At 40.0% G+C, this 12,111-nt stretch overlaps 1 protein-coding gene across 6 annotated transcripts in view; it reads left to right on the forward strand.

Moving 5' to 3' along the window:
• Nucleotides 1–12,111, forward strand: part of SCAF11 (SR-related CTD associated factor 11) — a 76,489-nt gene that overhangs the window by 39,024 nt on the left and 25,354 nt on the right. For all 6 annotated transcript variants that reach the window (XM_067564156.1, XM_067564160.1, XM_067564161.1 and 3 more), the window contains 4 exons: nucleotides 1,084–1,161; nucleotides 7,634–7,731; nucleotides 9,703–9,767; nucleotides 10,613–10,668. In XM_067564156.1, coding sequence (XP_067420257.1) covers nucleotides 1,084–1,161; nucleotides 7,634–7,731; nucleotides 9,703–9,767; nucleotides 10,613–10,668 — 297 coding nt within the window. The remainder of the gene's footprint in view (nucleotides 1–1,083; nucleotides 1,162–7,633; nucleotides 7,732–9,702; nucleotides 9,768–10,612; nucleotides 10,669–12,111) is intronic.

A 12,111-nucleotide genomic window follows, 5' to 3' on the forward strand; every position in this document is an offset into this window, starting at 1 on the left:
CTTCAGATGTTATTTCTGGAGAGTAACTTCTGAACTAGATTTTTTGGTACATTCTGTTTCACATATAGCAATTTTATCCTTATAGAAAAGTTCAGTAATTGGATGAAATTGAGTCTGTACATGACAACTTTTATGATGGTTGGTTAAATCTTATAGGATAATATGAGCAAGTTGTAACTGCTTGTTTCCAGCAAACTGCTTGGGTTTTGGTTTTTTGTACTGTTTAGGGAGTATTAACAGGTTTACATTTCCTTGTCATGTAAATATCAGAAACAAAACAGTAATCCGTATTAGAGACACGAGGTAGGCAAGGACGTATGTTTTATTGGACCAACTTCTGTTGGTGAGAGAGAAAAGCTTTTGAGCCACACAGTGCTCTTCGGGTGTGGCTCAAAAGCTTGTTTCTCTCACCAACAGAAGTTGGTCCAATAAAAGACACTGCTTCACTCACTTTGTCTCTCTAATATCCTGGGGTTGACATGGCTATAACAACATTGTATACAATAAGTATGTCAATGTGAGCTTTTGTTTAGAGACGCATCATGTAAGAATGTAGTCATCAGAGCTCTCCCTTTTAACAGGATGTTATCAAATTACATAGTGAGCCTCATTATACCCAAGATATGTTTCTAGTACCTTATTAAATTGAGTGACATCGGATTGTGCATTGAACAGAGTTTATCAAATATTATTTGTATTTTTTTTAAAAATGGGAAAAATGTCCTAAGTTGTTTTACAGATGAATGTACTTTGAGTATAGTATAAAAGGTAACCAAATATCTAAGTATCATTTTGCCCTCTGTCTATTTTTCTGGGTATATAATTAGTGTGTACATTTTTCCATTACAACAACTTCCCATATCTATTGAATCTATTCCTCTACAGCTGGGCTATTTTTCTTTTTCCAGTGAGAGGCTATCAATATCTGAGCAGCTACTAGTGAATGAGAGATTAATTCTTCATTTCCTTTTATGTGACCATTTCTGTTAAGAAGCCCAGGAGAATTAAATGGATGAAAAATCTAGAAAGTTGAGATTTTTCTAGTTTTGTGTGAATCTTAATGGATGAAATATCTTCTTTCAGACTATGGCTTCATGTCCTGTTGACCGCAAACCTTTTCAAGCAGTGTATCAGCTTGATGCATTAAAAGACTGTGTAAAGGTAAGTCCAAAGTTCTTTTTCAAATACATTTCAATTGTAGGAACTTGTGGGCCATGCTGAAACTGGTTGTTCATAAATTACTGGTCTTAACTAAGGTTCGCTAATTAAATACACTGTATTTTTACCAACTACATTGAATATTTGGTAACATTTAAGTTGTTTTTGAACAAAAAGTTCTTGTCTTTTTTTCCCATAGCAAACCTTTACAGTGATTTAGAGTCACAACACTCTACTTGTATTTGGATCTCATACGGATCCTTTGAAACCTTCCTTGCATTTTCCTTGCATCTTGTCTTCACTTAAAAAAGAAAATACTGAACTGTCTTTATAAGCTAACCTTGCATAATTTGAATATAAACTATCCTTTCTCTGAAAAAATGCTTCTTGTAAGTACAGGTTTTGCTGTTCTATACAGTGACCAGTAAAAACTGAAATTAATCTCAAGTATCAAGAACATAAAATGTTAAACTTTGCCCCAATCAGATGTTTAAGTTTTATGGACTAACTGTGAAAGGCTCAGCTGAATACTGCTGTTGTGGTGGAACACACACCGAGAGAGGCAGTTTCTTAGATAATTAGAAACAAAACCATATAAAGTTTTTAAAGATCAATATCAACGTCTTGAATTGCATCTGGAAGCAAGTAAGTGTGCCCAGTGCAATTCATATGTAATACACTTCTTGTGGCTAACAGCTAAGCAAGCTGTCTGCAGCATTCATCAACTAGTAGTGAAGTAAGTTTTTTGGAGTTCATTGGAAGATCAGGCACCGAACACCAGGCGACAAATTTCTGTCAGCTGTTTCTTGTGTCTCCTGGCAGTGTAGGTTGTCGTTGATTCTCCTATCATTGACCTGTAACTAGTAGACAGCCTCCCATCAGTAGAAAACTACTTTTCACTCCTAGCTTTTTTCTATATTCTTATGAAGAATCAAGGAAGTGGCTGATGCAAAATAAACTAAATTTTTGAGGATAAGGGTTTTGTATTGGCTGTGGGAGAAGATGCATCTAGCTTCTAATGTCACAAAGAGATGGTTAAGGGTGACTTTATCACAGTCTATAAAAGACTTATATGGGGAACAAATATTCAGTATAGCATACAAAGGTATAACAAAATCCATTGGCTGGAAATTGATGATACATATATTCAGACTGGAAATAAGGTGTGGGGTTTTTCTAAAGTGAGCATAATTAACTATTGGAAAAACTTTCTAAGGGTTATAGTGGATTTTTCATCACTGGTGATCTTTAAATCAGGAGTGGATGTTTTTCTAAAAGAGATGTTATAGTTTAAACAAATTAATTCAGGAAAGTTCTATGGCCTATGTTATACAGGAGGTCAGACTAGATGATCACAATGGCTCCTTCTGGTCTTACCTACAAATGTTGAAAATAATTGTATTCTTAGCAGGCAAACTGGACAGAAAAATACGGCTATTAAAACAGCAAAAATTCTGGATGTTCATCTAGCAGGACAGTTATGAGTAAGATTTGTATGAGATCGCAAACACAAAATTTTGTGTGAAGAATCATGGTCTATCATTTAGTGTTCTTGATGTATGGGTAGTTTGAATATTACAATACAAGAATTATTTATTTTATTATTATGGAGTTTAAGAACCCCAGTCATGGACTGGGACCCCATTGCACTGGGCTCTGTGCAAACAACAAAAAGAGGCTCTCCGTTCCAAAGATCTTACAAGTTACATATAAGATGAGACAACATATGGATACCGATAGATTGGGGGGAATACAAGGAAACAATGAGAAAATATTGGTTAGCATGATAGGCTGTGGTATCAGCACACGAGTGGCCTAACTGTTGTGTGGTTGAGTAATATATGGTACTTGACAATTTTTCAAGTGTCAGAAGTATTTTAAAAGTTGAGTCTAGAGCAAGGAATACACAAAGGTATAAAGATAAAGGATTATGATCAAGTGTAATAAAATTCAGAAACTCGCTGTGGGGCCTTTGTAGAAACTCCCTGAGTAAGCTCTGACTTAGTTAAGTCAGTCTTGTAATGGAAACAGTGCTCCCTTCTATTTTTCCATACTTTCTCAAAGCTCCTCTTTAGTTAGAGACAACATGAAAGATTTCAGATAAAGGGAGAACCTTTGTTGGAATGATTGAGACAATCGAGCAAGGTCTTTTTAAGAGATGGAACAGTGGTGGTGGGGTGACAGTGTTCTAATTTGGAAAGTATTCAATTTTTGTACTGCAAAAATAGCTTAGACTAGAGACTTCATATTTGCTAATTAGTCCTTCATTTTATAATAGATGCAGACATGTATTCCACTTAGATGAGTGCACGCCCAACACACTGGAGCCAGAGATTTTGCCTAGCAGTACCTGTAGAGGCTGTGGCCCCTCCCCTGGTTATGAGGCCATGTACCCTGACTCCTCTCTCCATCCTACCAGTTCCTTCTTACCTTCTGTGGCTGGAGTTGGAGCTCTGTGTAGTTGTAACCTTCCAACCTTGCAGTCAGTCTTGACCTAGTTTTTTATTTTTTATAGTTAGTATTAGCATGAGTTAATAGTTTAGTGTTCTAGTGTTTTTTCCCCTGGTGATACCCTCACTGGAATTTAAACACTGTCCTTCATATAGGAAAGCGATCCCTGACAGAGATCCTCACACATAGTGCATGCTTTCTCTTGGTGAGGCCCACTTCAAAGATCATTGTTCAATCTGCAGATCGTTCAAGAGGAGGTGGCCCAGGACCATCACCTCAAGCAGCTTGCTCAAACAGGTCATGTGGCTTTATCTGGTATCAACACCCTCATCTCCGTCTGACAATCACCCTCGGGCTCTGAGAGTGCTGCAGCTTCGCAGTCAGGAGCAGCGCCTTGTCAAAGATGTGGAGTAGCTGTTCTCAGTCAACTGCACCAAGGAAAAAATCACAGCAGATCGATCAAGACCTCTCTGGGCCTCGGGATGACTCTTTTGCCTCCCGCAAGAAAACCACGGACTGGCACAGAGCTGGTGCTGGCAGGCAGGATGGCACAGGGACCTCTGACCCTGCTGTTGTAGTGAAAGGGACAGTCGGAAAGCCTCTGCCATTGACTCTAGTTTCAGCCTCCAGGCATCCGTTGAGTCTGGTACTAACGAGGGAGATGCAGGTACAGACCGTGTCCTTTTGAATACACCAGGCAGCCCCAGGTATCATTTGCTTTTTAGTCCCAGCCTCATTGTTAGTCAAGGACTAGGACTTTTCCTGGGCTGCACCACCTATAGCACATCCCATGGCATAAGATGCTGTTGGCAGCTCATATCAGTGCTCTTCTTCCAGTAGTGGGGGTAGAGCTGGTATCAGAATCAGTATGGGGAACGTCCTCAGAACTGCTACACATGCTTCCCTGGCGGCTTTCACCACCATTGGTATTGGTACAGTCAGGTGCTTCAGTTCTACTATTCACAACAATGCCTTCAGCACCACTATGTTCAGTAGTGCTGCCTCAGTCTGAGGCACTGCTTCCTGCCTCATTCTGGGTGATGGATGAATCAGATCACTTCTTTGCTCCCTCTGGTCTCATTCTGGCCTTGTTGCTGGGATCCTGAGACTTTTCCATATCTGAGTTGAGGTTGTAATCCTCCCGCTCTGCATCACCCACAAATGCAGAGGACCACTGATGGAGCATTATGGCTCCCAAGATTGGCAGGTGTCCTGTGGTTGGGACAGAAGTCCCTGGCCGGGTACCTACTGGCCACCAATGCCTTATCCATATAAGTGCTCCCCTTGGAATGTTTGATTCGCCCCTTGTTCATGGACATATCGCTCTTTATCTTGTTCAAAGACAAAATCATCTGCCGGATCTGCGGTGGTAGCCACAGATGAGCTGTGGGTGCAGAAATCAGCCATCTTCTCCCTGTGGAGCTTCCTGAGCCCTCTTGTCTAGGGGCATCATCCCTGGGACAGGATCTAGCTGTGACTCAATTAACAGACTTGTCCTCGTCTCTGGACAAGGCTGTACTACCGGCTTCATCCTCCCCTTCAATATCTGCTGGTATTGAAGGGGAGGAGGTACCTGGTAGGACTTTAAGATGTGTCAAGACCTTTTACATTTTGTGGCTGCATCCTTGGGCATCCAGGTGGAGTTTCTGAATGAGAACACCCACAAGTTGGTGGACATTTTGCATCTATCTGCCCCGTGAGAGTTTTCCTTCCAATCAGCAATGCGCACTTCGAACCAGCTAAAGTCCTTTGGAGTACGCCAGCCTTGGTACTGTCCCCATTAAGCAGATGGAAAAGTGCTATTTTGTTCCAGTTCAGGGATTTGAAAGATTCTGTTAGCAAATGGCCCCGAATTCCCTAGTAGTGACTGTGGTAAATAATAGGGTCCATTTTCAATATACAGTCCTGCTGTTCAGCTTCTCTTTTGCTTCCTGAGTCTTCACCAAGAGCATGGTCGTGGTTGTTATACTTCTCAGGAGAAAGGGAATCCAAATCTTCCTGTACTTCAACAACTGGCTAAGGCAGATCCAGAAAGGAAGTTGTTGCTCATGTCAGCACCACATTGCACTTGCTCAACCGTCTGGGACTCATTCTAAATGCTGGAAAGTCAGCCTTGGCTCCCACTCAAAAAATCAAGTATATTGGGGTCCTCTTAGAGTCTACAAGATTTAGGGCATTCCTACCAACCAACTGCTTTCAGATAATTTGATTTCTCTGCATCAGGCTGCAATCTCAGCCTTCCACGACAATCCGGGTGTTTCTGAGCCTGTTGAAGCACGAGTCTGCTTGCATGCAGGTGATTCAGTTTGTGAGGCTGTGCCTCTGCCCCCTTCAAATGTGGCTTAAGACAGTCTTTTGCCCCAACCTTCATTTGCTGGACAGGCTGGTTCATCTTCCTCATTGGATCTTGATCCTTATGGTGGTGGATGTGCCCACAGAATGTTTGCCTGGGAGTTCCTTTCACCCAGCCCTCACTAACCAGGTCAGTGGTTACCAGTGCTTCCTTGCTAGGTTGAGGGACAAACCTGGGTTCGCTGAAGGTACAGGGAACTGTGGTTGGAGCGGGAGGCCTCGCTCCATCTCAATGTGCTAGAGCTTCAGGCCATCCATAATGCAAACTCTGTCTTCCAGGACTGCATCAGACACTCAGTGGTTCACATACTCACTGACAATACCACTGCGTTGTACTGTGTGAACAAGCAGAGGGAGCACATTCTAGGTAGCTTTGCCTAGAGGTGATCAATCTGGCAGTTTTGCATCAAGGAGATTATTCTCTTATAGCTGTCCACTTACCCAGGATCACCATAGCAGTTATTTTTCCCTGAGTCATGAGTGGTCCCTGGAGATGAGTGTCTTCCAGGTCATCTTTGCAGTGTGGGGCACTCCCATGGTCCACCTGTTTGCCACAAAGGAGAACAGGAAACGTCACTTGTTCTGCTCCTGGGAGTGTAGGGGTGCTCAGTCCAGGCTCCCTCTCAAATATCTTCCACTGCAGCTGTCAGTTGACTTTCCTGTATGTCTTTCCCCCAGTCCCAGTCATTTCCCAGGTCGTCGTCAAGCTCAAGGCAGATCGGCCAAACTTATCTTCATAGCCTCCATCAAGGTAACATATGAGATAGCTATGGCTGCGCTTCCTCAGTGGATACAAGGTCATTTGATGAGAGCTCAAGCAATGTCAGTAGCATTCCTCAGTGAAAGTTCCATATTGAATATTTGCAGGGTGGCCATATGATTGGCCATTTATTTACAGACCATTATGTTATTACTGCATCTTCCCGAGTGGACATGAACTTGGGAAGGACCTACTTCAATAGACTCAGAATCCCACCTCATGGAAGTGGTACTGCTTGCAAGTCACTTAAGTGGAATATACATCTGCATCAACTCAAAGAAGAAGAAACAATTACTTCCTGTAACTGTGGTTCTTTGAGATGTGATGCAGATGTGTTTTCCGCTACATTGGAATCTCTCTTTATAGGGTTTGGTGTGAAGGAATTGGGGTAGGAGCAGCACCACCTCATAAAACCAGGGGAGGGCCCACAGCCATGAGATGTGCATGCCACCCCTCTATGGGTACTGCTAGGCAAAATTTATTGCTCCGGTGTGATGGGTGTGCGCACACTTAAATGTGCATCACATCTCAAAGAACCACAGCTACAGTAAGTAACTGTTTCTGATTGGGAAGTAGTGACTTTTTAACAAAGTCAGGTGGATAGCAAAGGAATTACTTGCTATGAAAATCTGAAAGATTATATAACCGTTTTGGTTTTGCAGAATTTAAATGCATCATTGACAAGGCCAGTAAACCCATAAATATCCAATTAAAATTTGTAAAAATACCTAAGAGGACCTGGACTTTTTGGAATCCAAATAGCTATGTCTTAAGTAAATTTCATATTTTTCTGGTGGAGCTTGTATTATTCAGGAATAAATAAGTCCTTATGCATTAGTTTTTAAATAATACTTTTTTATGCATTATACTGTGTGCTCTAGTTCCAAGACTGATTTCATTTCTTTATTACAGGTTCAGGTGAAGAGACAGCTAAGAGAGAAGGGAGAAAAAGAAAACTGTTGCTGTAATAAGGGAAAATGTTACCACGTGTATACAAAAATCTTTATGAGGTTGGTGGTGCTCTGTAAAATGTAAATGTAAAATGTGGTAATATACAAATTCTAAATACACATATGGCTGTCAGATTTACCGCTTGGAGACAGTTTTGAGCATATTTACCAATTTTAATAAGTTTAGGTATGGAGTGCAAAATGTCCCATTCTCCCATAAGTGGTATGTAAGCATTTGCTTCTCACTGATGCCGTGTTGCTGCTTGATTATAGTAAATATGGAATAAGAGTTAAGAGTCACCATTTGCAATTAACCATTGAAACCTGGGCTGAGTGGTTCTTCAGAAGACAACTAACTGTATGCATATATGCTTTTTCTAAGTAACTTTGTCAAGGCACTCAAAAGATATGAGTAGAATTCAGTGAAACTAAATTTCAAATATTTTCATGGGTTTTTTTAATATAACCTATAAAATGGCTTGCAAGAGAACTTAAGAATTAAAACATTTAAAAAATCATAGCAAGGTATTAGATTGATGTTTTCAAACTAGTGCTGGGGATTTAACACTTCTTCCATTAATTTTAATGGAGGAAACGTCTGGCTAAATCACACTGCTTTCAAAATATTAACTTTAATCTTTTTGCCACACTTAGGGCTACTTCTTAGGCCGTATAATGGATATGGCCCCCTTATGGGAAAAAGCAATTGGTACCAAAATGAAAGCACTTCCCCTCCATTACTTCGCCAATGGGAGCTCTGGCAAAACAGTCAAATGAACACAAGTTGTCTGTTTACACATTGAAAGAGACCTGATATTGATTAAATGGGTGCCTATCACATTGCTTTAAAAAAAAAAAAAAAAAAAATTTCTGGTCCTTATGCAGGAAGGGATTGTAGTGTCCTGTTAAATCTTTAGTACATTTTAGAGTCACTACACCATTGACATAAGCCCCAGCTTTGGTTGTGTGCTGCTTTACTGTAACTTGGCTCTATAGTTCTTACTTCCATGTCTAAAAGCACTTATTCAACAGTAAAATAAACTTCCTAGAAATTAACCTATGAAAAGAACAGTGAGGGAGCCACAATAATACGTTCCTGACTTCGTTGCTTGTGATTTCAGCTGAATTTTGACTCCAGAATTTGCAGTAGCTCAGAAAGCAATTAGTAGCTGTTTCTTCTATATGCAAGCATGAAAATTTAAAAATTAAAGTTTTATGTTCCAAAATAGAGTAAGCAAATTCACCAAGAGCTGTACACTGGATTTTTAAAATAAACTAGTTTATTAGTAAATCAGCATTGATGTGCTTGATATATTTTCCTGAATAAAATTTTAAATCCCGTTTTAAAATTATAAATTTCTAAAACGATTAAAAGATTAACTGCAAAGGTTTTGCTGAAAATTAAAAATGTTTAAGATCTTCATTTGGTGCATGTTGCAAAATAGTAACACAAATAAAATAGTCATTACATAGTTTCTCAATGGTTCTCAAATTTATCTGGGAATTGATAATATAATGAAAGTTTTTGATTGTGTGTGCAATTACAAAATTAATTGCTTGAGAAACAGCCAGTTAATGCAAAAGTGTTGCATTGCAGATGATGTGAAGTTGCGAATCTTGGCTCTGATTCTGCAGTCTGATCCTTAGGGGTAGACCCCTGCACCATTGACTTCAGTGGTAGTCTGTTTAGGTCTAATGATTTGCACATGTGAAACATATTGCTGAATCAGGACCCTCCTTTGTCAAAACAATACTGGATAAGGCATTCAAAAGTAATGTAGGAACAACGCAAAATGGTTATGGTTATGGTTAACTAGATTTTAGGCCTTTTCCATCTGTACATTCTAAAAAGGATTATAGAAATTAAGGGAAGAGCTATAATACATTCACCATTCAAGGTGAGGGCTAATAAGCAATCCAAGTGATTAAAACTTAACAAGGTTTTAAAGCTCTTTGAGGCAGTGACTGTGTGTGTCTAGCACAGTAGAATCCATTGACACTATTGCAAACAACTCTTCATTAATATTACAGAAGGGATGCACATGCAGACAAAGGACCATTAATAACCAAACTCTGTAAAGATTTGAAGAGCTACAGTAAGTTGATATTTTTCTTTTGCTTTTTGTTACTATTAGAGCCACCTGGCTCTCATCCCCATATTTTAGCATTACTTTCTTTCCTTCATTTTCATAATTCTTTTAATATTCTGTCAATCTTGTATCACTTACATTTGTAAATGGAAACCATCTGTTTATTGCTCAGAATGTGGATTTAGAGGGAAAACTTCTGGTATGGTAGAACTATATATACACCATATTATACAAAGTTAATATGAAAGCTTTCTTCTTAATCATAATGAAACTGGTGTATATCACAAGTGAAATGGAGTTGGTTTCAACCTAGCAGGTGTCGTTCTGCATCATGGAACCATTTCACAGTTTATCACAATTCTACGCATTGGCAGTCTCTGCTAACAGAAAGCCCACAGCCAATTTATAGCAGTTCAGAACTGAATAATTTGGGGGGATGTTTTCAGAGAGTCTTTCTCTAGTTAGTTAGTACCAGCATTGCTCTTTTTAAGAGCTTTATAAATCACAAAAATCAGCCAAATCTTGGAAACTATAACTTGCGTGGGAAAAGGCCATTGTCAGGTAATTTAGAAAGTAAGCAGTATTTAAGTAATTTTTTAAAATTATTAATCTAAGGTGTTATAACAGTTATTTAAAAAACAAACAAACACATTTCCTTTTCTTGACATTTTCATCTGATGTAATAGACACAACATTGCAAGATGACATTTTCTTTGTTGATATATTTTATTAATAGCTGTAAATAGTAATAAAGTTGGCTTGGGATATTGACATTAATTATATGTATAATTAAAGAAGAGCAAAATGTGTTAAAATTGAGACCAAAGTATGTCATCTTCACTTTTGTACAGGTGGTATTTCAGATAATGAAAGAAATAAGAAAACGGCATCTGTGAAGATAAACAAGGTTTGTTCAAATAACTGGTGGAAACATCTTGGTTGAAACTAAAGATGTAAAAGGTTTAAACGGTAATCAGCTGTTTAAACAGATAATTACCGTTTAAACTGGAGTGGCAGGAGGGGAGCTGCAATTGGGCTGGCTCTGCGCCACTGAGAGCAGCTGGATGTCTCTTGCTGACGGGGAAGTACGGAACCCGGTGGGGGGCGGAGGGGGTGAGCTGCAGCTGGGCTTGGCTCCCTGCGAGCTGTGGGATGGGAGAGGAGGAGGCACAGAGTCCAGTGCCAGGGTAGCTGCAGCTGGGCTGGCTCCCCACCAGCAAGAGCACCTGAGCAGCTCTTGCTGGCAGGGAAGCATGGAGCCCAGAGGGTGTATGGGGGAAGTGGGGAGGAGGATGAGCTGGAGCAGTGGGGAGGCATGGAGTCTGGGGGGGATGGAGTGGTAGCTGCAGTTGGGCTGGCTCCCCATGAGTGCGGCGGGGAGGTGAGGGAAGGCGCAGAGTCCGGCGCTGGGGGTAGAGTAGCTGGGCAGCTCTTGCAGAGCCAGGCATGGGGGGGAGGGAAGGGAAGAGTAGCTGCTGGGTTCTGCGCTTCCCTGCCAGCAGAACTGCCCAGCTGCAACTCCCCCCCCCCACCCCCCAAGTTTAACCTTTTAAATGTTCTATTTTTAGAACGTTTGAATGGATTTTTACATCCCTAGTTGAAACTAAGAAGTGAAAGTGTTAAGCTTTTTTAACTTTCAAAATAATTTACATTGTAACTTGTGTGTTTTATCTAAAATACTGTATACCTGTATTTTAATTTTTTTTTTAAATAAATAAGTGATTTAAGTAATACTGGTTATATGAACACTTCCTTTGATAGTCTACTCGCAATAGAGTTTTGTAGTGGCAGATTTTGTCAACTTACACTAAAAAGTCATGAGGGTACCCTTCAGTTAGCTGAAGGTGAGTTGCCATATAGTTTCCGGTTTGGATTGTGGCAGCTGGAGTGCTCAAAGAAAGTTCTTCTCTAAAAAAAAAAAAAAAAATAGTTTGGAATGTCTCACTAACTTGAGGCATAAGGTACAAGCTCTTAGGTAAAAACATTAATATATAGAAGCCATATAAAGCGGAATACCTTAATCAGCAAGGTTGGTGTACTTAACCAAGGAATTTGCTATACACATAAACATAAGCGTTCAGATTTAGAAAAATTATCTTTATGGTATTATCTGAAGATAGCCAGTTAGTGTCTTCCAGTTCTTTTGCTTTTTTGTATAATTTAATGTTACACTGAAGTTGCAGAGTGAAGGTTGCTATGAAGCCATGAAGTCTCCAGCCAATTTTTAGATTTTTTAAATAGTTCACGTTTCAAGCACCCCCAGTTTTCCTGGTGTCGGATCCACATATCTGGTGTCTGGTGGGCTTTGAGGATGTCTGTTTTCTGGATCATTGTTTATGTTGGGCCTTTA

Source organism: Emydura macquarii, unplaced genomic scaffold (assembly GCF_026122565.2).
Source record: "Emydura macquarii macquarii isolate MOO-44397 ecotype Brisbane River unplaced genomic scaffold, CSIRO-AGI_Emac_v2 contig_2636, whole genome shotgun sequence".
Lineage (NCBI taxonomy): Eukaryota > Metazoa > Chordata > Testudines > Chelidae > Emydura > Emydura macquarii.